Source organism: Zophobas morio, unplaced genomic scaffold, assembly GCF_036711695.1.
Source record: "Zophobas morio isolate AGI-343-1 ecotype UQ-CSIRO unplaced genomic scaffold, CSIRO_AGI_Zmor_V1 ptg000014l, whole genome shotgun sequence".
In the NCBI taxonomy this organism is placed as follows: domain Eukaryota; kingdom Metazoa; phylum Arthropoda; class Insecta; order Coleoptera; family Tenebrionidae; genus Zophobas; species Zophobas morio.
The window spans coordinates 23,330,458-23,355,835 of record NW_026972119.1 but is presented as its reverse complement, the minus strand read 5'-3'; the positions used below and the strand labels follow the sequence as shown (position 1 = coordinate 23,355,835).

Here is a 25,378-nt window from a genome sequence, read left to right as displayed (position 1 = left end):
AGCTACGATTTTCTGATTTTTAGTATTTTTATTTTGACAATTTATTTTACCATGTTGCATCTCCAAAACAAATGAAGTATACAATTTGAAAAAATCGCCAAAAGTTCTTTTTTGGCGACTCTGTATACATAAACTTAGTTTATCACGTCGCGTATGTTGGGTTGCATAAGCGATAATTAATAATTATCCCGCTCTAACATCCAAGTACGCTGTGTATACAAATGTCATCGAATGAAACGTCATAATTGCAAAAACGGTGCGTCGAACCCATTTTCCGGGGTCTAGCAGCAGCCCCAACGTCCGCTTCCTTGCCCATTGCCCCAATTAATTTTTCGCGATTCCTGCATCTCCTGCGACCGCCACCCAGCGCAGCGCCCGAATGTAAACACGACCAGCTGTTGGCCCCAGAGACAGAGTGGTTCGCGATGAATCGCTGGCGGCGCAGAAGCCGTCGCGCATCCGCCGCCGACGACTCGCTGCCCGCCACACGATACATCGATACGATAAATCGCCAGTCAGTGTGTTCCAGTGCGTGTGGGGACGTGCATCGTTGCGACTCGCGGGACGGTACCTTTGTCTGTATTTCCAAGCAAACTTCTCACTAATATGAGCGCCCTCAATGTCCTTCTACAAGCAGCAGAGTTCATAGAGCGACGAGAAAGAGGTCAGTGGCTGGAGCGCGGGCCGCCGTCGCCGCTTTCGACGCATCAGCTGTTTTTGACGGCCGTTGTTGTACTTTGTTGCAGAAGCCGAGCATGGTTACGCGTCGACCGTGCGGATCCCCGACGACCTCAGGAGCGCTTCGAAGAGGCCAAAGAACAAGAAATCTCAGGGCAATAGGTGAGTGCGCTAAGGGGTCCGACCGACGGACGGTGGTGTCTTTGGGGAGGTTGCGGCGCGAACAGTGACTCCGGCGCGCCACGTGATTCTTGCCTAATTGCCGTTTCTTTGTTGCAGGACATCCCACAACGAACTGGAGAAAAATAGGTGAGTGGCGTTGGCCGGCGGCAGTGCTGTGACGTGCGTGATTTGTGATTTGTGTGAAGTTCGAACGAAGGTGATGCTGCCAGTGCAATTGCTGGTGCAACGAAACAAGGCCGTAAACCGCTTGGCAACAGTTCTCGCTTACGGAGTAATCATTCTATTAAAGAGTTTCATAAGCGGCTGACGTGGAGGCAGGGAATCCGCCGGTGGGCCCTTCGGTGCCCTACGTAATTGCCAGCGGGACGCACTACTATTGACTGTTATTGTTCGATTCAGCGCCTGCTACGCGAACGTGTTGCGAACTGTTCCGTGGTGGTTGTTGCTGTCGATACTTTTTTCGGTCGATGTAGGTGCTGGGGCCGCACTAAAAAGGTTCCGGTGTTCGTCGTCTTTCGTATTTGAAGACGACTTAAACCATGTTCTTACGTCAAAAGCGACCCTTTGGTCGCTAAATGTGTGGATAAAACTGTGTTGGTGTTGTCTAATTACCTGTAGTGGCTCTGGATATGTTCAAAAGGGTGGACGGTTTCGAATTCGCAGACAAAAATTAGTGACAAATTGATCAAAATTCACTAAATTTAGTGTCAAAGTAGAATGACACTAGTGGCAGATCCTAAAACAACCCAAAGTTGTGACCCCAAAATGTAAAAATAGCAAACAAGGTTAGGGACGACGAGTGTGACATCTCGTAGGCGACTCAGTGCATTTAAATTTACCAGTTTGAAGGTGGCAGCTTCATAGACTGTTAATTTACGTATAAATAATTAGCCCCGGAAGGGTTCCAGTGACTCTTCACTACAAAAATTAGCAAGGATCGAGTTGGACATAGCGCCAATTGAAGAAGAGCTTGAATGTCATGTCATTTTCATAGGTTCCTGATCATCCTCTAGCTTTAGATATTTGATTTACCGCACTTTCGTGATTTTGTTCGCCTTGATATCAAGTCCAATAAGCCTGGTCGAATTTTGGGTCCATTTTGAAATTATATTTATATAAAGTGGCACGTTCTTGTACCAGCTTTTAGAGTGATCGTTTTTCCAGAACGGATTAGGGGTTAGGAATAGACGATCTGTTGCTATATTTTTGTTCTTTTGTCCATGAGTTTATTAAAAACCACTTACTATCTGAAGATTTCTTCGTCCTATGTTGTGCGGTTTTAGCAAACATGGGATTATACCTACTCATCGGGTTAACTCCCCCTTAATAGTCTTCTCATGTTTAAAATAATCCGTGATACAATGCAGACCTTCGCCACCTGTCCAGGCCAGCCCAAAGAATACGCTACGAAAAAATCGTTTCTGCAAACCTTCTGGCTCATCTCAGTTCCATAATTTTGCCATTTTTGTAATGTTGTCTTTACTCAGGGTACTTGAACTCCGTTTTCTTTTTTCTGGATGCCGTTGTAACTGTTTCCTACTGTCGGAGAAAGGATCAAAAACGACATTTTCGTAGTTATAGTTCCATATGGATGCAAACTGAACAAGTTTCTAATTTCTTTCCTTGCAGAACACCTCGAATTGCCTCCAAATACTACTTTTCGTAGATCTTCTGTTTTTTGGAATGGTACGACTGACTTTTTCTGTATTATTTTCATGGAAACATTACCAAAAACGATTCATTTTAACTTTGGTGGCATTCAAACTGTTGCTATGGACATTTCTAGTGAGTGTATTTATATTAGAGTGAAATTATTTGCGTAATTCAGTGGAACATTCTGTAAGGTCTCATATCTTACATTTTGGATTCTTAAACAATTTTAACATCTGCATTGTTATTAATTTCGTTAATTTTGTGTGTTATCCCGTTCCGAAACTCTTCCAAGTCATTTAAGGGTGTTGCATACATTGATTTTTACTGCCCGAGAGTCACGAATGGCCACGTTTATATTTTCTCGACGTTTCATGACCTCTAGTCTCCCGTTTCCGTCCCTCTATGTGTCTGTTTGATTTACATTTTATTCATCTCCGAAATTGCTGCACCGATTGTTGTCAAATTTTGTATGTATATTAGAAATATCATATCGATGGTTAAATGGTAACCAACATTTTGTTAATTATCCCCACCAACAATTTGATGACGTCATTTCAAAGAATTCTATGTTTATTGGATTTCACTGGTATATAACAACGTAATCCTGTAAGTGTGGGGTACGAATTCGCTTTGACCTTTTGTCTACCCGTCTAAATTTTTGGAAAAACATAACGTAAGGCATCCCGGTCGTGTTCTACTGGTTTTTTCTTTCGGTTTATTATCTATGTCTATGACGCCATAACAAATTTTTTATTGAAGAAATTACCCCACTTTCTCGAAAAGGTGATAATATGCCCCTTTGTTTAAAAATGTAAGACCTTCTCGGGGGTTCCAAGTGTCTTTTTTAAAAATGTAAAACCTTCTCGGGGGCGCCAAATGTCTTTTTTTTTTAATGTGAAACCTTCTCAGGGGTCCCAACTGTTTTTTTTAATGTAAAACCTTCTCGGGGGTCGCAAATGTATTTTTTTAAGAATAGGAAACCTCGGGGGTCCCCCAATTCTCTTTTTAAAAATGTGAAACCTTCTCAGGAGTCCCAACAGTCTTTTTTATCAATGTAAAACCTTCTCGAGAGCCCCAAATGTTTTTTTTTCATGTAAAACCTTCTCAGGGGCGCCAAATGTCTTTTTTTGATAATGTGAAACCTTCTCGGTGACCCCAACTGTTTGTTTTTTTAATGTAAAACCTTCTCGGAGGCGCCAAATGTTTTTTTTTTTTGAATGTGAAACCTTTTTGGGGTTCCCAGCTGTCTTTTTTATCAATTTAAAACCTTCTCGAGAGCCCCAAATGTCTTTTTTTTAATGTAAAACCTTCTCAGGGGCCCCAAATGTCTTTTTTTGATAATGTGAAACCTTCTCGGGTGTCTCAATTGTCATTTTTTAAAGAAGGCGAAACCTTCTCGGGGGTTCCAACTGTTTGTTTTTTTAATGTAAAACCTTCTCGGAGGCGCCAAATTATTTTTTTTAGAATGTGAAACCTTCTTAGGGTTCCCAGCTGTCTTTTTATCAATGTAAAGCCTTCTCGACAGCCCCAAATGCCTTTTTTTTAATGTAAAACCTTCTCGGGGGCGCCAAATGTCTTTTTTTGATAATGTGAAACCTTCTCGGGGGTCCCAACTGTCTATTTTTTAAAAATGTGAAACCTTCTCGGGGGTCCCAACTGTCTTTTTTTTTAAGAATGTGAAACCTTCTCGGGGGTCCCAACTGTTGGTTTTCTTAATGCAAAACCTTCTCGGAGGCGCCAAATGTTTTTTTTTTTAGAATGTGAAACCTTCTTGGGGTTCCCAGCTGTCTTTTTATCAATGTAAAACCTCCTCGACAGCCCCAAATGCCTTTTTTTTTATGTAAAACCTTCTCGGGGGCGCCAAATGTCTTTTTTTGATAATGTGAAACCTTCTCGGGGGTCTCAACTGTCATTTTTTAAAGAAAGCGAAACCTTCTCCGGGGCCTCAAGTGTCTTTTTTTAAGAATATTAAATCTTGTCGGGGCTCCAACTGTCTTTTCTTAAGAAGCTGAAACCATCATTTTTTTCTATTACACTGTGACTAGAACCTTCTGTATTGTTTTTACTTCATAGCAGTTATCACAAAAAGTAAAATTCTGCAAAATCAAATTTTATAATTTTTCAGAGTATAATTTGTTGGACTGTACTTCAGAAGCGAGGGAAGTTCTAGTACCGCCTACCCACCCTTTATTTTCTTAGAGGGTATGTGATTTGCCAAATTCGCTCGTATCATAGGAAGTACTTGCCCCGCCCACCTGCCCTTTATTTCATTAGAGTGTATTTATCATTTGCCAAAATCACTCGTATCTTTGGAAGTACTAGCCCCGCCCACCCACCCTCTGTTTCATTAGAGTGAATATCATTTGCCAAAATCACTAGTATCCTAGGAAATACTAGGCCCGCCCACCCGCCCCTTGTTTTCTTAGGGGTTATTTCATATGCCAAAATCAGCAAGTACTAGCCAAGATAAGACTGCTATTGCCAAATAATATACCCTTCAAAAAAATAAAGGGTGGGTGGTTGGTACTAGAACTTAGCAAAATAACACTGATTTTGGCATATCACCTACTCTCTAAGAAAATAAAGGGCGGGTGGGCGGGCCTAGCATTTGCTAAAATAAAACTGATTTTGGCAGATCACCTACTCTCTAAGAAAATAATGGGCGGGTGGGCGGGGCTAGTACTTACCGAGACAAAACTGATATTACCAAATGGCATGCCCTCTAACGAAATTTACTGTTTAGCCATTTTTAAAAATGGAACCTTATGACCTTCAATATTTTTCTTGTTTCGAATAGAAAATTATGCAAATAACTGAATCAAATCTACTCATATTTTGCAATTTACGATTTGCTGTTAGAAAACATTATTTCATTGCGTTCTTGAATAAGGTTTTTTAAGCACTGGTTTCAGTTCAAGTCGCAAGGAGTTGTATGAGCAGTAGCACCATCGTGCTGAAAGTAACCATAAACTAACTCATCATCATCCAGTTGATTTAAAATTGGAATTAAATTTCGTCTCGCAGCATTTATGTTTCCTGAAAACAGCATTTACTTTATTGTTAAAACACTAAGAAACTATGAATGAAATGAAAAAGTGTGGATTTTCCGAAGTCCACATTGGTGGACGTTTTCGAATTCGCAGACAAAAATTAGTGACAAGTTGATCAAAATTCACTAATATATTTAGGGCCGGTTTATAGAAGCGCGAGTTAAATATTTAATCCTCGATTAATTTAACACTGGATTAAAATGTGGAATGGGAGCTCGTGATTGGTTAAAACCTGCACGTCGCCTAGCAACGAACCTCAATTAAAAGTTAATCGCGAATTAACTTTAACTTCGGTTTCTATAAACCAGGTCTAAGTGTCAGATCTTAGAACAACCCAAAGTTGTGACCCCAAAATATAAAAATAGCAAACAAGGTTAGGGACGATGAATGTAACATCTCATAGGCGACTCAGTGCATTTAAATTTACCAGTTTGAAGGTGGCAGCTTCATAGACTGTTAATTTTTACGTATAAATAATTAGCCCCGGAAGGGTTCCAGTGATTCTTCACTACAAAAATTAGCAAGGATCGAGTTGGACATAGCGCCAATTGAAGAAGAGTTTGAATGTCATGTCATTTTCATAGGTTCCTGATCATCCTCTAGCTTTAGATATTTGATTTACCGCACTTTCGTGATTTTGTTCGCTTTGATATCAAGTCCTATAAGCCTGGCCGAATTTTGGGTCCATTTTGAAATTATATTTATATAAGGTGGCACGTTCTTGTACCAGCCTTTAGAGTGATCGTTTTTCCAGAACGGATTAGGGGTTAGGAATAGACGATCTGTTGCTATATTTTTGTTCTTTTGTCCATGAGTTTATTAAAAACCACTTACTATCTGAAGATTTCTTCGTCCTATGTTGTGCGGTTTTAGCAAACATGGGATTATACCTACTCATCGGGTTAACTCCCCCTTAATAGTCTTCTCATGTTTAAAATAATCCGTGATACAATGCACACCTTCGCCACCTGTCCAGGCCAGCCCAAAGAATACGCTACGAAAAAATCGTTTCTGCAAACCTTCTGGCTCATCTCAGTTCCATAATTTTGCCATTTTTGTAATGTTGTCTTTACTCAGGGTACTTGAACTCCGTTTTCTTTTTTCTGGATGCCGTTGTAACTGTTTCCTACTGTCGGAGAAAGGATCAAAAACGACATTTTCGTAGTTATAGTTCCATATGGATGCAAACTGAACAAGTTTCTAATTTCTTTCCTTGCAGAACACCTCGAATTGCCTCCAAATACTACTTTTCGTAGATCTTCTGTTTTTTTGGAATGGTACGACTGACTTTCTGTATTATTTTCATGGAAACATTACCAAAAACGATTCATTTTAACTTTAGTGGCATTCAAACTGTTGCTATGGACATTTCTAGTGAGTGTATTTATATTAGAGTGAAATTATTTGCGTAATTCAGTGGAACATTCTGTAAGGTCTGATATCTTACATTTTGGATTCTTAAACAATTTTAACATCTGCATTGTTATTAATTTCGTTAATTTTGTGTGTTATCCCGTTCCGAAACTCTTCCAAGTCATTTAAGGGTGTTGCATACATTGATTTTTACTGCCCGAGAGTCACGAATGGCCACGTTTATATTTTCTCGACGTTTCATGACCTCTAGTCTCCCGTTTCCGTCCCTCTATGTGTCTGTTTGATTTACATTTTATTCATCTCCGAAATTGCTGCACCGATTGTTGTCAAATTTTGTATGTATATTAGAAATATCATATCGATGGTTAAATGGTAACCAATATTTTGCTAATTATCCCCACCAACAATTTGATGACGTCATTTCAAAGAATTCTATGTTTATTGGATTTCACTGGTATATAACAACGTAATCCTGTAAGTGTGGGGTACGAATTCGCTTTGACCTTTTGTCTACCCGTCTAAATTTTTGGAAAAACATAACGTAAGGCATCCCGGTCGTGTTCTACTGGTTTTTTCTTTCGGTTTATTATCTATGTCTATGACGCCATAACAAATTTTTTATTGAAGAAATTACCCCACTTTCTCGAAAAGGTGATAATATGCCCCTTTGTTTAAAAATGTAAGACCTTCTCGGGGGTTCCAAGTGTCTTTTTTAAAAATGTAAAACCTTCTCGGGGGCGCCAAATGTCTTTTTTTTTTAATGTGAAACCTTCTCAGGGGTCCCAACTGTTTTTTTTAATGTAAAACCTTCTCGGGGGTCGCAAATGTATTTTTTTAAGAATAGGAAACCTCGGGGGTCCCCCAATTCTCTTTTTAAAAATGTGAAACCTTCTCGGGAGTCCCAACAGTCTTTTTTATCAATGTAAAACCTTCTCGAGAGCCCCAAATGTTTTTTTTTTAATGTAAAACCTTCTCAGGGGCGCCAAATGTCTTTTTTTGATAATGTGAAACCTTCTCGGTGGCCCCAACTGTTTGTTTTTTTAAATGTAAAACCTTCTCGGAGGCGCCAAATGTTTTTTTTTTTTTAGAATGTGAAACTTTTTTGGGGTTCCCAGCTGTCTTTTTTATCAATTTAAAACCTTCTCGAGAGCCCCAAATGTCTTTTTTTTAAATGTAAAACCTTCTCAGGGGCCCCAAATGTCTTTTTTTGATAATGTGAAACCTTCTCGGGTGTCTCAATTGTCATTTTTTAAAGAAGGCGAAACCTTCTCGGGGGTTCCAACTGTTTGTTTTTTTAATGTAAAACCTTCTCGGAGGCGCCAAATTATTTTTTTTAGAATGTGAAACCTTCTTAGGGTTCCCAGCTGTCTTTTTATCAATGTAAAGCCTTCTCGACAGCCCCAAATCCCTTTTTTTTAATGTAAAACCTTCTCGGGGGCGCCAAATGTCTTTTTTTGATAATGTGAAACCTTCTCGGGGGTCACAACTGTCTATTTTTTAAAAATGTGAAACCTTCTCGGGGGTCCCAACTGTCTTTTTTTTTAAGAATGTGAAACCTTCTCGGGGGTCCCAACTGTTGGTTTTCTTAATGCAAAACCTTCTCGGAGGCGCCAAATGTTTTTTTTTTTTAGAATGTGAAACCTTTTTGGGGTTCCCAGCTGTCTTTTTTATCAATGTAAAACCTTCTCGAGAGCCCCAAATGTCTTTTTTTTTAATGTAAAACCTTCTCGGGGGCGCCAAATGTCTTTTTTTGATAATGTGAAACCTTCTCGGGGGTCTCAACTGTCATTTTTTAAAGAAAGCGAAACCTTCTCCGGGGCCTCAAGTGTCTTTTTTTAAGAATATTAAATCTTGTCGGGGCTCCAACTGTCTTTTCTTAAGAAGCTGAAACCTTCATTTTTTTCTATTACACTGTGACTAGAACCTTCTGTATTGTTTTTACTTCATAGCGGTTATCACAAAAAGTAAAATTCTGCAAAATCAAATTTTATAATTTTTCAGAGTATAATTTGTTGGACTGTACTTCAGAAGCGAGGGAAGTTCTAGTACCGCCTACCCACCCTTTATTTTCTTAGAGGGTATGTGATTTGCCAAATTCGCTCGTATCATAGGAAGTACTTGCCCCGCCCACCCGCCCTTTATTTCATTAGAGTGTGTTTATCATTTGCCAAAATCACTCGTATCTTTGGAAGTACTAGCCCCGCCCACCCACCCTCTGTTTCATTAGAGTGAATATCATTTGCCAAAATCACTAGTATCTTAGGAAATACTAGGCCCGCCCACCCGCCCCTTGTTTTCTTAGAGGTTATTTCATATGCCAAAATCAGCAAGTACTAGCCAAGATAAGACTGCTATTGCCAAATAATATACCCTTCAAAAAAATAAAGGGTGGGTGGTTGGTACTAGAACTTAGCAAAATAACACTGATTTTGGCATATCACCTACTCTCTAAGAAAATAAAGGGCGGGTGGGCGGGCCTAGCATTTGCTAAAATAAAACTGATTTTGGCAGATCACCTACTCTCTAAGAAAATAATGGGCGGGTGGGCGGGGCTAGTACTTACCGAGACAAAACTGATATTACCAAATGGCATGCCCTCTAACGAAATTTACTGTTTAGCCATTTTTAAAAATGGAACCTTATGACCTTCAATATTTTTCTTGTTTCGAATAGAAAATTATGCAAATAACTGAATCAAATCTACTCATATTTTGCAATTTACGATTTGCTGTTAGAAAACATTATTTCATTGCGTTCTTGAATAAGGTTTTTTAAGCACTGGTTTCAGTTCAAGTCGCAAGGAGTTGTATGAGCAGTAGCACCATCGTGCTGAAAGTAACCATAAACTAACTCATCATCATCCAGTTGATTTAAAATTGGAATTAAATTTCATCTCGCAGCATTTATGTTTCCTGAAAACAGCATTTACTTTATTGTTAAAACACTAAGAAACTATGAATGAAATGAAAAAGTGTGGATTTTCCGCAGTCCACATTGGTGGACGTTTTCGAATTCGCAGACAAAAATTAGTGACAAGTTGATCAAAATTCACTAATATATTTAGGGCCGGTTTATAGAACCGCGAGTTAAATATTTAATCCTCCATTAATTTAACACTGGATTAAAATGTGGAATGGGAGTTCGTGATTGGTTAAAACCTGCACGTCGCCTAGCAACGAACCTCAATTAAAAGTTAATCGCGAATTAACTTTAACTTCGGTTTCTATAAACCAGGTCTAAGTGTCAGATCTTAGAACAACCCAAAGTTGTGACCCCAAAATATAAAAATAGCAAACAAGGTTAGGGACGATGAATGTAACATCTCATAGGCGACTCAGTGCATTTAAATTTACCAGTTTGAAGGTGGCAGCTTCATAGACTGTTAATTTACGTATAAATAATTAGCCCCGGAAAGGTTCCAGTGATTCTTCACCACAAAAATTAGTAAGGATCGAGTTGGACATAGCGCCAATTGAAGAAGAGTTTGAATGTCATGTCATTTTCATAGGTTCCTGATCATCCTCTAGCTTTAGATATTTGATTTACCGCACTTTCGTGATTTTGTTCGCCTTGATATCAAGTCCAATAAGCCTGGCCGAATTTTGGGTCCATTTTGAAATTATATTTATATAAAGTGGCACGTTCTTGTACCAGCCTTTAGAGTTATCGTTTTTCCAGAACGGATTAGGGGTTAGGAATAGACGATCTCTTGCTATATTTTTGTTCTTTTGTCCATGAGTTTATTAAAAACCACTTACTATACGAAGATTTCTTCGTCCTATGTTGTGCGGTTTTAGCAAACATGGGATTATACCTACTCATCGGGTTAACTCCCCCTTAATCGTTTTCTCATGTTTAAAATAATCCGTGATACAATGCACACCTTCGCCACGTGTCCAGGCCAGCCCAAAGAATACGCTACGAAAAAATCGTTTCTGCAAACCTTCTGGCTCATCCCAGTTCCATAATTTTGCCATTTTTATATTGTCGTTTTTACTCAGGGTATTTGAACTCCGTTTTCTTATTTCTGGTTGCCGTCGTAACTGTTTCCTGCTGTCGGAGAAAGGATCAAAATCGACATTTTCGTGGCTATAGTTCCATATTGCCACCAAATACTGTTTTTCGTAGATCTTGTGTTACTAATTTTTCTGTAATATTTTCATGGAAACGTTACCAAAACGATTTATTTTAACTTTAGTGACATTCAAACTGTTACCATGGACATTTCTAGTGAGTGTATTTACGTTGGAGTGAAATTATCTGCGTAATTCAGTGGAACATTCTCTTACATTTTGAATTATTAAACAATTTTAACATCTGAATTGTTAATTTCGTTAATTTTGTGTGTTATCTTATTCCGAGACTCTTCCAAATCATTTAAGGGTGTTGCACGAAGTCTTCCGTTTCCGTCCCTGTGTGTCTGTTTGGTGTCTGCGTTTTATTAAACACGTAATCTGGTAACCAACATTTTGCTAATCATCCTCAGCAACAATTTGATGACGTCATTTCAAAGAAGTCTATGTTTATTCGATTTAAGGGTGGCGTCTGGGTCGGTTTCGCCCAATGCTAAATACATTGAAAACATCGTCGTAGTTTCCGGAATTGCATTTTTAAAATACTGAAATCTCCAACCAAGTCAGAATCTAAGTAAACCTGCATTCTGCTACCGCATCATAGCTCGTTTAATGCCGATTTCTCGTTTCAATAGATTTTGACTTTTCGCGAGTTATTTACCTCAGTCGTGGATTTTTTAATATTATAAATGGTATCAAAAGAAAGCTGACACTTTTCCCCAGGGGACCTATCTCAGAATGCAAAAAACTTCAGCACTTCGTCAAAAAAAGCATCAATGTGCCGGTTAAAATGTGATGTAAAAGTTGTTCAATTTTATATTTTTTTTTGTAAAAACTGCATACTAGATATGAATATAAATATGGAGGTCCTCTTGACTGAAGTTTGTTAATTCCAAATATAATTTTTTTAAAGCGATATATCTCATATTTTTAAAATGCCACTCCGGAAACCGCGACGATGTGTTCAATGTATTTAGTATAGGGCTAAACCGAACCAGACGCCAGCCTTAACTGTTATATAACAACATAGTCCTGTAAGTGTGGGGTACGAATTCGCTTTGACTTTTTCCTTACCTGTCTAACTTTTTGGAAAAATATAACGTAAGGCATCCTGGTCGTGGTCTAGTGGTTTTTTCTTTTTTCTCTTTTTCTCTCGTATTGTGTATTATCTATGTTTATGACACCATAACAAATTTTTTATTGGTGAAATTACCTCACTTTCTCGAAAAGGTGAGAATATGCCCCTTTATTTAAAAATGTAAAAGCTTCTCGGGGGTCCCAGTTGTCTTTTTTAAAAATGTAAAACCTCGGGGGCGCCAAATGAGTTCCGGGGGCCCAAATGTATTTTTTTAAGAAGATGAAACCTTGTCCGGGGTCCCAATTGTCTTTTTAAAAATGTAAAACCTTCTCGGAGGCGCCAAATGTCTTCTTAAGAATGTGAAACCTTCTCGGGGGTCCCAACTGTTTGTTTTTTTAATGTAAAACTTCTCAGAGGCGCCAACTGTTTTTTTTTTAGAATATGAAAGCTTCTCGGAGGTCCCAACTGTCTTTTTTTTGAAGAATGTGATACCTTCTCGAGAGCCCCAAATGTCTTTTTTTTTAATGTGAAACCTTCTTGAGGGTCTCAATTCCCATTTTTTAAAGAAGGCGAAACCTCGGAGGCGCCAAATGGTTTTTTTAGAATATGAAACCTTCTCGGGGGTCCGAACTGTCTTTGTTTTAAGAATGTGAAACCTTCTCGGGGGTCCCAACTGTGGTTTTTAAGGATGTGAAACCTTCTCGGGGGCCACAGATGTCTTTTTTTGATAATGTGAAACCTTCTCGGGTGTCTGAATTGTCATTTTTTAAAATACAAAACCATCTCGAGGACCTCAAATGATTTTTTTTAATAATGTATAACCTTCTCGGGGGCGCCAAATGTCTTTTTTGGATAATGTGAAACCTCGGGGGTATCAATTGCCATTTTTTAAAGAAGGCGAAACCTTCTCGGAGGCGCCAAATGTTTTTTTTTTAGAATATGAAAGTTTCTCGGGGGTTCCAACTGTCTTTGTTTTAAGAGTGTGAAACCTTTTCGGGGGTCTCAACTGAGGTTTTTAATGATGTTAAACCTTCTCGGGGGCCCCAGATGTCTTTTTTTTTGATAATGTGAAACCTTCTCGGGGGTCTGAATTGTCATTTTTTAAAATGTAAAATCTTCTCGACAGCCCCAAATGATTTTTTAAAATAATGTATAACCTTCTCGGGGGCGCCAAATGTCTTTTTTTGATAATGTGAAACCTTCTCGGGGGTCTCAATTGCCATTTTTTTAAAGAAGGCGAAACCTTCTCGGAGGCGCCAAATGTTTTTTTTAGAATATGAAAGCTTCTCGGGGGTCCCAACTGTCTTTTTTTTAAGAATGTGAAACCTTCTTGAGAGCCCCAAATGTCTTTTTTTTTAATGTGAAACCTTCGCGGGGGTCTCCATTCCCATTTTTTAAAGAAGGCGAAACCTTGGAGGCGTCAAATGTTTTTTTTAGAATATGAAACCTTCTCAGGGGTCCGAACTGTGGTTTTTAAGGATGTGAAACCTTCTCGGGGGCCCCAGATGTCTTTTTTTGATAATGTGAAACCTTCTCGGGTGTCTGAATTGTCATTTTTTAAAATGTAAAACCTTCTCGAGAGCCCCAAATGTCTTTTTTTTATGTAAAACCTTCTCGGGGGTCTCAATTCCCATTGTTTAAAGAAGGCGAAACCTCGGAGGCGCCAAATGGTTTTTTTAGAATATGAAACCTTCTCGGGGGTTCCAACTGTCTTTGTTTTAAGAATGTGAAACCTTCTCGGGGGTCCCAACTGTGGTTTTTAAGGATGTGAAACCTTCTCGGGGGCCCCAGATGTCTTTTTTTGATAATGTGAAACCTTCTCGGGTGTCTGAATTGTCATTTTTTAAAATGTAAAACCTTCTCGAGGGCCTCAAATGATTTTTTTTTAATAATGTATAACCTTCTCGGGGGCGCCAAATGTCTTTTTTAGAATATGAAAGCTTCTCGGGGGTTTCAACTGTCTTTCTTTTAAGAATGTAAAACCTTCTCGAGAGCCCCAAATGTCTTTTTTTTTAATGTGAAACCTTCTCCGGGGTCTCAATTGCCATTTTTTGAAGAAGGCGAAACCTCGGAGGCGCCAAATGTTTTTTTTAGAATATGAAACCTCGGGGTCCCAACTGTCTTTGTTTTAAGAATGTGAAACCGTCTCGGGGGTCAAAACTGTCTTTTTTTTTAAGAATGTGGAACCTTCTCGGGGGTTCCAACTGTTTGTTTTTTTAATGTAAAACCTTCTCGAGGGCCCCAAATGATTTTTTTTTAATAATGTATAACCTTCTCAGGGGCGCCAAATGTCTTTTTTTGATAATGTGAAACCTTCTCGGGGGTCCCAACTGTCTTTGTTTTAAGAATGTGAAACCTTCTCGGGGGTCTCAACTGTGGTTTTTAAGGATGTTAAACCTTCTCGGGGGCCCCAGATGTCTTTTTTTGATAATGTGAAACCTTCTCGGGGGTCTCAATTGTCATTTTTTAAACAAGGCGAAACCTTCTCGGAGGCGCCAAATGTTTTTTTTTATAGTATGAAACCTTCTCGGGGGTCCCAACTGTCTTTGTTTTAAGAACGTGAAACCTTCTCGGGGGTCCCAACTGTTTGTTTTTTTAATGTCAAACCTTCTGGAGGGCCCCAAATGATTTTTTTTAGTAATGTATAACCTTCTCGGGGGCGCCAAATGTCTTTTTTTGATAATGTGAAACCTTCTCGGGGGTCCCAACTGTCTTTGTTTTAAGAATGTGAAACCTTCTTGGGGGTCTCAACTGTGGTTTTTAAGGATGTTAAACCTTCTCGGGGGCCCCAGATGTCTTTTTTTGATAATGTGAAACTTTCTCGGGGGTCTCAATTGTCATTTTTTAAACAAGGCGAAACCTTCTCGGAGGCGCCAAATGTTTTTTTTTTAGAATATGCAACCTTCTCGGGGGCCCAACTGTCTTTGTTTTAAGAATGTGAAACCTTCTCGGGGGTCTCAACTGTTTGTTTTTTTAATGTTAAACCTTCTGGAGGGCCCCAAATGATTTTTTTTAATAATGTATAACCTCGGGGGCGCCAAATGTCTTTTTTTTGATAATGTGAAACCTTCTCGGGGGTCTCAACTGTTATTTTTTAAAGAAGGCGAAACCTCCGGGGCCTCAAGTGTCTTTTTTTAAGAAGCTGAAACCTTCATTTTTTTCTATTACACTGTGATTAGAACCTTCTGTATTGTTTTTACTCCATAGAGGTTATCACAAAAAGTAAAATTCCGCAAAATCAAATTTTGTAATTTTTCAGAGTAGTATTTGTTGGATTGTATTTCAGAAGCGAGGGAAGTTCTAGTACCGCCTACCTACCCTTTATTTTCTTAGAGGGTATGTGATTTGCCAAATTCACTCGTATCTTACGAAGTAATAGCCCCGCCCACCCGCCCTCTGTTTCGTTACAGTGAATATCATTTGCCAAAATCACTCGTATCTTAGGAAATACTAGCCCCGCCCACGCGCCCTCTGTTTTCTTAGGGATTATATTATATGCCAAAATCAGCAAGTACTAGCCAAGATAAGACTGCTATTGTCAAATAATATACCCTCTAAGAAAATAAAGGGTGAGTGGGCGGGGCTAACACTTGCTAAGATAAAACTGATTTTGGCAAATCACCTACTATCTAAGAAATTAATGGGCGGGTGGGCGGGGCTAGTACTTGCTGAGACAAAAGTGATATTACCAAATGACATGCCCTCTAACGAAATTTACTGTTTCGCCATTTTTAAAAATGGAACCTTATGACCTTCAATATTTTTCTTGTTACTCATATTTTTTAATTTTCAATTTGCTGTTAGAAAACATTATTTAATTGCGTTTTTGAAGTCCACATTCTTATGATTTTTAGCCACAAAGATGAAATAATGTGTCACCATTGAAAAACGTACCAGACGTTTAAAATTTGCATATAGTCTACGGCAGGGTCAGGGAATTGTCGAAACTTTTCCATACATAGTACGATTGAATATTGCCAAGTCCATCTACTTTTATACCGTTTGGATACTTTGTGTTGTTCAGGAAAAGCCACTTTTTGTAAAAATGTGGTAAACAGAAAAGTCGCAACCAGTTCTGAGACGAACCGATTTTTATCACCCAAACAAAGCAAAAGATGAAACAACAAACCGCGAAAAGTTGATACGCAAATCTAGGAAATGCTGTCAAGTTAAATGTCAACTTGACTACCCCAAACATATTTTTTATTGTATTGTAAAGGGGTACATCGGCGAATGGGTTGTTAACGTGGTTCTAGAAATATTTCAAAATAAAAGTTAATCTCCTTTATTGCTCTTACAATGGGACATAAATACTCTTAATGGTATTGTGAGCGAAAAAAAAAGAGATTAACTTTATTTTCAAATATTTCTAGAATTTTCTTTGTCGCTAAGTTTTGTCTGCGACTTTTGCGTGTCACCACTCCTAACTAGTCCGTTTTTCGTCCCCTCGGTGCACTTCGCTTATCAAGCAGTCAAACACCGACCATGTGTGGCCCACAACACCCAATTGCGGTAAACCGTCGTTTTTTCCCCAAACCTAGTGTATAATCACAACGAGGAACGCTTCCATCTGGCTGACAAAACACCGACAATGTATTACTTTGTTGCTAATAGTTGGTTGTCGGTACCTTTGAAAACCACGTCACGGAAGTTTTACCCTCGATATCGCTTCTGATTACCCCTTTTTTGAAATCAGCCACTGTGACGTTCGATTGCGTTTCTTCAAGACTGCAGTGCTAAAACTATCAATGCGAGTAAAAGCGGCGCAGTTTGATCTCGTTTTTAGGACGGAGGTGTTAATCGGCGCGGTTGGGATGCAACCGCAAACCTAGCTATGACAATTAACAATGTTTTTATATGAGGCTGTTACCATTAGAGAAAACCTCTTCTTCGCGCCTTAAACACCATTAGACGCGTCATTAACAGCTCATTATATTATCACTAGTACACAAAATCCATTTAAGTTAATCGATATCTTGAAAATGTTTGTTGTTTTCTTTATATTTCGTAATTAGTGCTTGCGCTGAAATGGATACGTACAAGTCTTTTTTCATTTCTTTGTGTGTGAGGTAACGTCAAGGTCAATTTAACGTTTTTCCAGACTGAGTAAAACTCGTTTCGTGGATCCGCGGTCTTGGATTCGCCCTAAATCCGCCCAAGACGCTCGTGTGTGTCGGTTTTAGGTTAGAAAGTCCGTAAAGTACACTTATTTTATGTAGATGTTATCAATTTAGCTGATTGTTTACGCTTATTGAATTATATTTCTGAGATCTGGGTACGCGTTTATGCGCCGGTTAAAATTATAATACAATAACATTATTTTCTTTGAATACATTTGCATTAATGAAAAGGAGATCTAAACAGGTCGTTCTCGTTACGGTGTATTCAACTGACGTTTCTTCTGTGTCGTCGGTGACAAAAGTGATATACTGGCGATTAAATTCGCATTATAACTGTGTAATTCTTGGCTACTGGACTTTCAATCGTCAACTAGTCGTTGTAAAATTAAGAGCCGGCAAATACAACATGCTTATTTAAATATTTAGCAGGTGTTAATTTACAACAAGATGGCCGAAGCGGGAAAGTATATACTTAGTTATGTTAAAAATAAAAATCCTGTGATTGCTATTGTTGTGTGACCAGTTTCTCTTATTATTATAAATCGAAGTACGTGTTTCGGGCCCTTGATGGTATATACAGTAGTACGAAAAAGTGGAGTACTGGAGTATGTCTCGTCCTAAAAAGTGACGTTTCGTCTAGTCTAGACGGACTTAATGCGACATAAACACAGCCATTTTCAGTCAACACCTGACCGACTTTTAATCTTCGAATATAAACGACTACATTAATGCACATCTTCCACTTTTATCATCTGCCACACTCGTCGAATTTAAATTTCGTATTATAAATAACGCCTTCTAACTTTAGAGTTTATTGCTTTTTATTAACACGTCCCGTCCGATTCCCATCCCTGAATAAATAAATGCTCCCCAAATAGTTCTAAGATTGATTTATCACACAACACCAACTGCAACTTGGCCTAGTGTAAATAATTTATCGAGGGTTTCAGCACTTCTTTCTCGCCCCCGGAGACCCTCCTAGGTGTTTTATTGTACAACTTTGGCATTTTTTTAAACTCCCCTCGAAAATCGAATTACCATACTTTTTTGACATGGTTATGGTCGAGTCTGGAAGGTTGGCGAAATGACCGCACACCAAATGTCAACAACCTAATAATGGAGGCGGCAGATATTGTTTCGGATTTTCTCAACTTGGATGCGTTTGTGTATCAAACCGAACGAAGATAAATGGGTTTTGATCTTTTAGTTGGAACATATTTATGTGGCACTGCAGCGTGATTAATAGAGGCTTTGAAGTTAATTAATCAAATGGGTGCATGTAGGTATTCGTAATGGCTACACGAGCATAAAATTATCGAAATGTAATTTGATAATTTACGAAATTGTTTGGCGTGTTTTTGGCGATTGCGGTGGCATGTGGGTCGGGCGATTTTAGAAATGTCAAGTCTTTAAAAGGTTCTCGGACTCGATTTATAATAATTTATAGTTCAGATTTGGATATTTATATTCGTATTGTTGTTCAGTGGCCATGTTCTTACGTAAAGTGGTTAATTGGACGATAAATCAATTGTGCGAATTTACGACGACTACCACAACATAAAAATAATTAGGAATGTCGTTCCGGGCCATAACTTTTTCTATTTTTTTTAGGACGAAGTTTCACATTGGGTTGAAATTACAAGCTGTGACCTTACGATTTGACCATGGATTGATATGCGTTTTTAGTCTACTTTTGTATATTAATACATTTTTTAACTAAAAGTAGGCTGAGGTTGAGCGGTCGACAAACGGTGAACAGGGGCGAATTTTATTCATTATATATTATTAACTGGTTGTTGGTGTTTATAGGTCGGTATTTGGTTGATTTTCGATATTACTAAAATATTTCTGAATTTCTAAAAGTTTGAAGATTTTTTAGGATGTGGTGACAGTTCTACTGGTTTCGATTTTAATCCTCCTCGGGACATTTCCAATGTACTTTAGTTTTGATCGTTTTCATTATCAACGTTGCTTTAATTTTCCGAAATGTACTTTTTGGTGTCGATTTTTTGTTGATTTTTGTTTGTTTTGTAATAGGTCATCGATTTCTTGAGTGGAAATTTATCTTCACATGTTGAGTCGTCACAAACTGTCACTCTAGTTTTGAAACTCATAAATCTGAACCGGTATAGTTTCCTCCTCCTCAGCTTGCAAGTGAACCCTTTCGGACGCTTCGACGTCTCTTGCCACCTTTTCAAGGGCGGTGTTCCCGAGAATCTTTCAAAATACTTCAAAAACAAAACACAAGGCATACCTGAGGTTCTTTCAAACTATGTCAAAGACAAGACAAGGGATCTTCAGGTTCTTTCAAAACCCTTCAAAAACAGAAGGGATCTTCGAGATCTTTCGACATTCTTTTAAACCAGTTCAACAACCGGATACATGGGGTCCTCGAGATTCTTTCAAACTATGTACGTCAATCACAAAGCAAAAGGGACCCCCTAGATTCTTTCAAACAACTTCAAAAACCGAACACGGGGTCCCTGAGATTTTTTCATACTACTTCAAAAACTAGACACAAGGGGCCCTCGAGATTCTTTTAAACCACTTCAAAAAACCGGACACAAGGGGTCCCTGAGATTTTTTCACACTACTTTAAATACTATACACCAGGGGCCCCCGAGATTCTTTTACCACTTCAAAAACCATACACAAGCGGTCCGCGAGATACTTTCAAACTACTTCAAAAACCAGACGCAAGGGACCCCCGAGATTCTTTCAAAAAACTTCAAAAACCGGTCACTAGCGGTCCCCGAGATACTCATAAACCACTTCAAAAACCAAACACATGGGGTTCCCGAGATTCTTTCAAACGACCTCAAAAACCGAACACAAGGGGTCCCTGAGATTTTTTCACACTACCTCCAAAACTAGACACAAGGGGCCCCCGAGATTCCTTTAGACCTCTTCAAAAACCAAACACAAGCGGTCCCTGAGATTTTTTTAAACAATCCACTTCAAAAACAAAACAAAAGGGCTTTCCGAGATTCTTTCAAACTACTTCAAAAACAAAATAAAAGGAGCCGTCGACATTTTTCAAACTACTTCAAAAACTGGACACAAGTGTCCCCGAGATACTTTTAAACCACTTCAAAAACCAATCATAAGCGGTCCCCGAGATACTTTCAAACTACTCCAAAAACTAGACACAAGGGACCCCCGAGATTCTTTCAAAGAACGTCAAAAACCGATAACAAGGGGTCCTCGAGGTTTTTTTAAACTTCTTCAAAAATTCGAAACAAGGGCCCCCGAGATTCTTTTAAACCACTTCAAAAACCAAACACAAGCAGTCCCCGAGATACTCTAAACCACTTCAAAAACCAAACACAAGGGGTCCCCGAGATACTCTAAACCACTTCAAAAACAACGCAAAAGGAGCCCTCGACATTTTTCAAATTAGTTCAAAAACTGAACACAAGGGGTCCCTGAGAGTTTTTCACACTACTTCAAAAACGAGACACAAGGGGCCCCCGAGATTCTTTTACCAATTCAAAAACCAAACACAAGCGGTCCGCAAGATACTTTCAAACTACTTCAAAAACCAGACACAAGGGACCCCCGAGATTCTTTCAAAGAACTTCAAAAACCGGTCACTAGCGGTCCCCGAGATACTCATAAACCACTTCAAAAACCAAACACATGGGGTTCCCGAGATTCTTTCAAACAACCTCAAAAACCGGATACAAGCGGTCCCTGAGATTTTTTCACACTACCTCAAAAACTAGACACAAGGAGCCCCCGAGATTCCTTTAGACCTCTTCAAAAACCAAACACAAGCAGTCCCCGAGATACTTTTAAACCACTTCAAAAACCAAGCATAAGCGGTCCCCGAGATACTTTCAAACTACTTCAAAAACCAGACACAAGAGACCCCGAGATTGTTTCAAAGAACTTCAAAAACCGATTACAAGGGATCCTCGAGGTTCTTTTAAACTACTTCAAAAACTAGAAACAAGGGCCCCCGGGATTCTTTTAAACCACTTCAAAAACCAAACACAAGCAGTCCCCGAGATACTCTAAACCACTTCAAAAACCAAACACAAGGGGTCCCTGAGATTCTTTCGAACTACTTCAACCACTGCAAAAACCAAACACAAGCGGTCCCTGAGATTTTTTTAAACAATCCACTTCAAAAACAAAACAAAAGGGCTTTCCGAGATTCTTTCAAACTACTTCAAAAACAAAACAAAAGGGACCCCCGAGATTCTTTCAAAGAACGTCAAAAACCGATGACAAGGGGTCCTCGAGGTTCTTTTAAACTACTTCAAAAATTAGAAGCAAGGGCCCCCGAGATTCTTTTAAAACCACTTCAAAAACCAAAAACAAGCAGTCCCCGAGATACTCTAAACCACTTCAAAAAGCAAACACAAGGGGTCCTTGAGGTTCTTTTAACAAACCACTTCAAACACAAAACAAAATGGGTTCCCGAGATTCTTTTAAACTACTTCAACCACTTCAAAAACCAAACACAAGCGGTCCCCGAGATACTCGTAAACCACTTCAAAAACCAAACACAAGCAGTCCCCGAGATACTCTAAACCACTTCAAAAACAACGCAAAAGGAGCCCTCGACATTTTTCAAATTACTTCAAAAACTGGACACAAGGGCTCCCTGAGAGTTTTTCACACTACTTCAAAAACGAGACACAAGGGCCCCCCGAGATTCTTTTACCACTTCAAAAACCAAACACAAGCGGTCCGCAAGATACTTTCAAACTATTCCAAAAACCAGACACAAGGGACCCTCGAGATTCTTTCAAAGAATTTCAAAAATTGGTCACAAGCGGTCCCCGAGATACTCATAAACCACTTCAAAAACCAAACACATGGGGTACTCGAGATTCTTTCAAACAACCTCAAAAACCGGACACAAGGGGTCCCTGAGATTTTTTCACACTACCTCAAAAACTAGACACAAGGAGCCCCCGAGATTCCTTTAGACCTCTTCAAAAACCAAACACAAGCGGTCCCTGAGATACTTTTAAACCACTTCAAAAACCAGTCATAAGCGGTCCCCGAGATACTTTCAAACTACTTCAAAAACCAGACACAAGGGACCCCCGAGATTCTTTCAAAGAACGTCAAAAACCGATTACGAGGGGTCCCGGAGGTTCTTTTAAACTACTTCAAAAATTAGAAACAAGGGCCCCCGAGATTCTTTTAAACCACTTCAAAAACCAAACACAAGCATTCCCCGAGATACTCTAAACCACTTCAAAAACCAAACACAAGGGGTCCCCGAGATTCTTTCAAACTACTTCAACCACTGCAAAAACCAAACGCAAGCGGTCCCTGAGATTTTTTTAAACAATCCACTTCAAAAATAAAACAAAAGGGCTTTCCGAGATTCTTTCAAACTACTTCAAAAACAAAACAAAATGAGCCGTCGACATTTTTCAAACTACTTCAAAAACTGGACACAAGGGTCGCCGAGATTCTTTTAAACTACCTCAAAAAACCAAACACACGGAGTCCCTGAGATTCTTTTAAACAAACCACTTCAAAAATAAAGTAAAAGGAGCCCTCGAGATTTTTTAACTACTTCAAAAATTAGTCACAAAGGCCGCTGAGATTCTTTTAAGCCACTTCAAGAATCAAACAAAAGGGGTCCCCGAGATACTTGTAAACCACTTCAAAAACCAAACACAAGCCGTCGCTGAGATACTTTAAACCACTTCAAAAACCAATCATAACCTATTCCTGAGATACTTTCATACTACTTCAAAAACCATACACAAGGGACCACCGAGATTTTTTCAAAGAACTTCAAAAACCGGTTACAAGGGGTTCTCGAGGTTCTTATAAACTACTTCAAAAACTAGACGCAAGGGCCCCAGAGATTCTTTTAAACCACTTCAAAAACCAAACACAAGCAGTCCCGGGATGTTCTAAACCACTTCAAAAATCAAACACAAGGGATCCCTGAGATTTTTTTAAACAATCCACTTCAAAAACAAAACAAAGGGGGTTCCCGAGATTCTTTCAAACTGCTTCAAAAACAAAGCAAAAGTAGCCCTCGACATTTTTCAAACTACTTCAAAAACTGGACACATGGGGTCCTCGAGATACTTTTAAACCACTTCAAAAACCAAACACAAGGGGCCCCGAGATTCTTTTAAACCAGTTCAATAACCGGACACATGGGGTCCTCGAGATTCTTTTAAACCACTTCAAAAACCAAACACGAGCGGTCACTGAGATACTTTTAAACCACTTCAAAAACCAAACACAAGGGGCCCCGAGATTCTTTTAAACCACTTCAAAAATCAAACACAAGCAGTCCCTGAGATACTTTTAAACCACTTCAAAAACCAAACACAAGGGGCCCCGAGATTCTTTTAAACCACTTCAAAAACCGGACACATGGGGTCCTCGAGATACTTTTAAACCACTTCAAAAACCAAACACAAGGGGCCCCGAGATTCTTTTAAACCACTTCAAAAATCAAACACAAGCAGTCCCTGAGATACTTTTAAACCACTTCAAAAACCAAACACAAGGGGCCCCGAGATTCTTTTAAACCACTTCAAAAACCGGACACATGGGGTCCTCGAGATTCTTTTAAACCACTTCAAAAACCAAACACGAGCGGTCACTGAGATACTTTTAAACCACTTCAAAAACCAAACACAAGGGGCCCCGAAATTCTTTTGAACCACTTCAAAAATCAAACACAAGCAGTCCCTGAGATACTTTTAAACCACTTCAAAAACCAAACACAAGGGGCCCCGAGATTCTTTTAAACCACTTCAAAAACCAAACACAAGCGGTCCCTGAAATTCTTTTAAACCACTTCAAAAACCAAACACAAGCGGTCCCTGAGATACTTTTAAACCACTTCAAAAACCAAACACAAGCAGTCCGCGAGATACTCGTAAACCACTTCAAAAACCAAACACAAGCGGTCTCCGAGATACTTGTAAACCACTTCAAAAACCAAACAGAAGCCGTCCCCGAGATTCTTTTAAACCACTTCAAAAACCGGGCACATGGGGTCCTCGAGATTCTTTTAAACCACTTCAAAAACCAAACACAAGGGGCCCCGAGATTCTTTTAAACCACTTCAAAAACCAAACACAAGCGGTCTCTGAGATATTTTTAAACCACTTCAAATACCAAACACATGGGGTCCCCGAGATACTCGTAAACCACTTCAAAAACTAAACACAAGGAGTTCCCGAGATACTCGTAAACCACTTCAAAAACCAAACACAAGGGATCCCTGAGATTCTTTTAAACAAACCACTTCAAAAACAAAACAAAAGGGGTTCCCGAGATTCTTTCAAACTACTTCAAAAATGAAGTAAAAGGAATCCTCGAGATTTTTCAAACTACTTCAAAAATCAAACACATGGAGTCCCTGAGATTCTATTAAACAAACCACTTCAAAAACAAAACAAAAGGGGTTCCCGAGATTGTTTCAAACTACTTCAAAAACTAGACACAAGGGCCCCGAGATTCTTTTAAACCACTTCAAAAACCAAACACATGGGGTCCCCGAGATTCTTTTAAACAAACCACTTAAAAAACAAAAAAAAGGGGTTCCCGAGATTCTTTTAAACCACCTCAAAAAGCAAACACATGGAGTCCCTGAGATTCTTTCAACTACGTCAAAAATCAGACACAATGGCCGCCCGAGATTCTTTCAAAAATCGGACACGAGGAGTCCCTGAGATTTTTTAAAACCCCATTAGAAACAAAAAAGGTGGGGTACCTGACATTCTTTCAAACGACTTCAAAAACACAACAAAAGAGGTCCCTGGACTATTTTAAACTACTTCAAAAATCAGGTACTCAAGCGTTCCCCCAGATTTTTTCAAATTTCTTCAAAAAATAGACACAAGTGGTCCCCGAGATTCTTTTAAACCACTTCAACAACAGAACACAAGGGGTACCTGAGATTCTTTCAAACGACTTCAAAAATAGAGCAAAAGGGTTCCCAGAGACTCTTTCAAACTACTTCAAAAACTATACAGAAGGAGTTCCCGAGATTCTTTTAACCTACTTCAAAAACGAGAGATAAGGGGTTCCCCAGATTCTTTCAGACTACTTAAAAAAAGCAAAAGGGGTCCCCGAGATTCCTTCACATTACTTCAAAAACAAAATAAAAAGGGTGCTCAAACTTTTCAAATTGCTTCAAAAAATAATACATAGAAAGATTCCTGAGAT

At 39.1% G+C, this 25,378-nt stretch overlaps 1 protein-coding gene across 1 annotated transcript in view; it reads left to right on the top strand.

Moving 5' to 3' along the window:
- Positions 1 to 427: 427 nt before the first annotated feature.
- LOC135128675 (max-interacting protein 1-like) overlaps positions 428 to 25,378 on the top strand; it is a 605,308-nt gene continuing 580,357 nt past the window's right edge. The window contains exons 1-3 of the mRNA XM_064055683.1: positions 428 to 664; positions 747 to 840; positions 958 to 987. Coding sequence (XP_063911753.1) covers positions 607 to 664; positions 747 to 840; positions 958 to 987 — 182 coding nt within the window. The 5' untranslated portion in view covers positions 428 to 606. The remainder of the gene's footprint in view (positions 665 to 746; positions 841 to 957; positions 988 to 25,378) is intronic.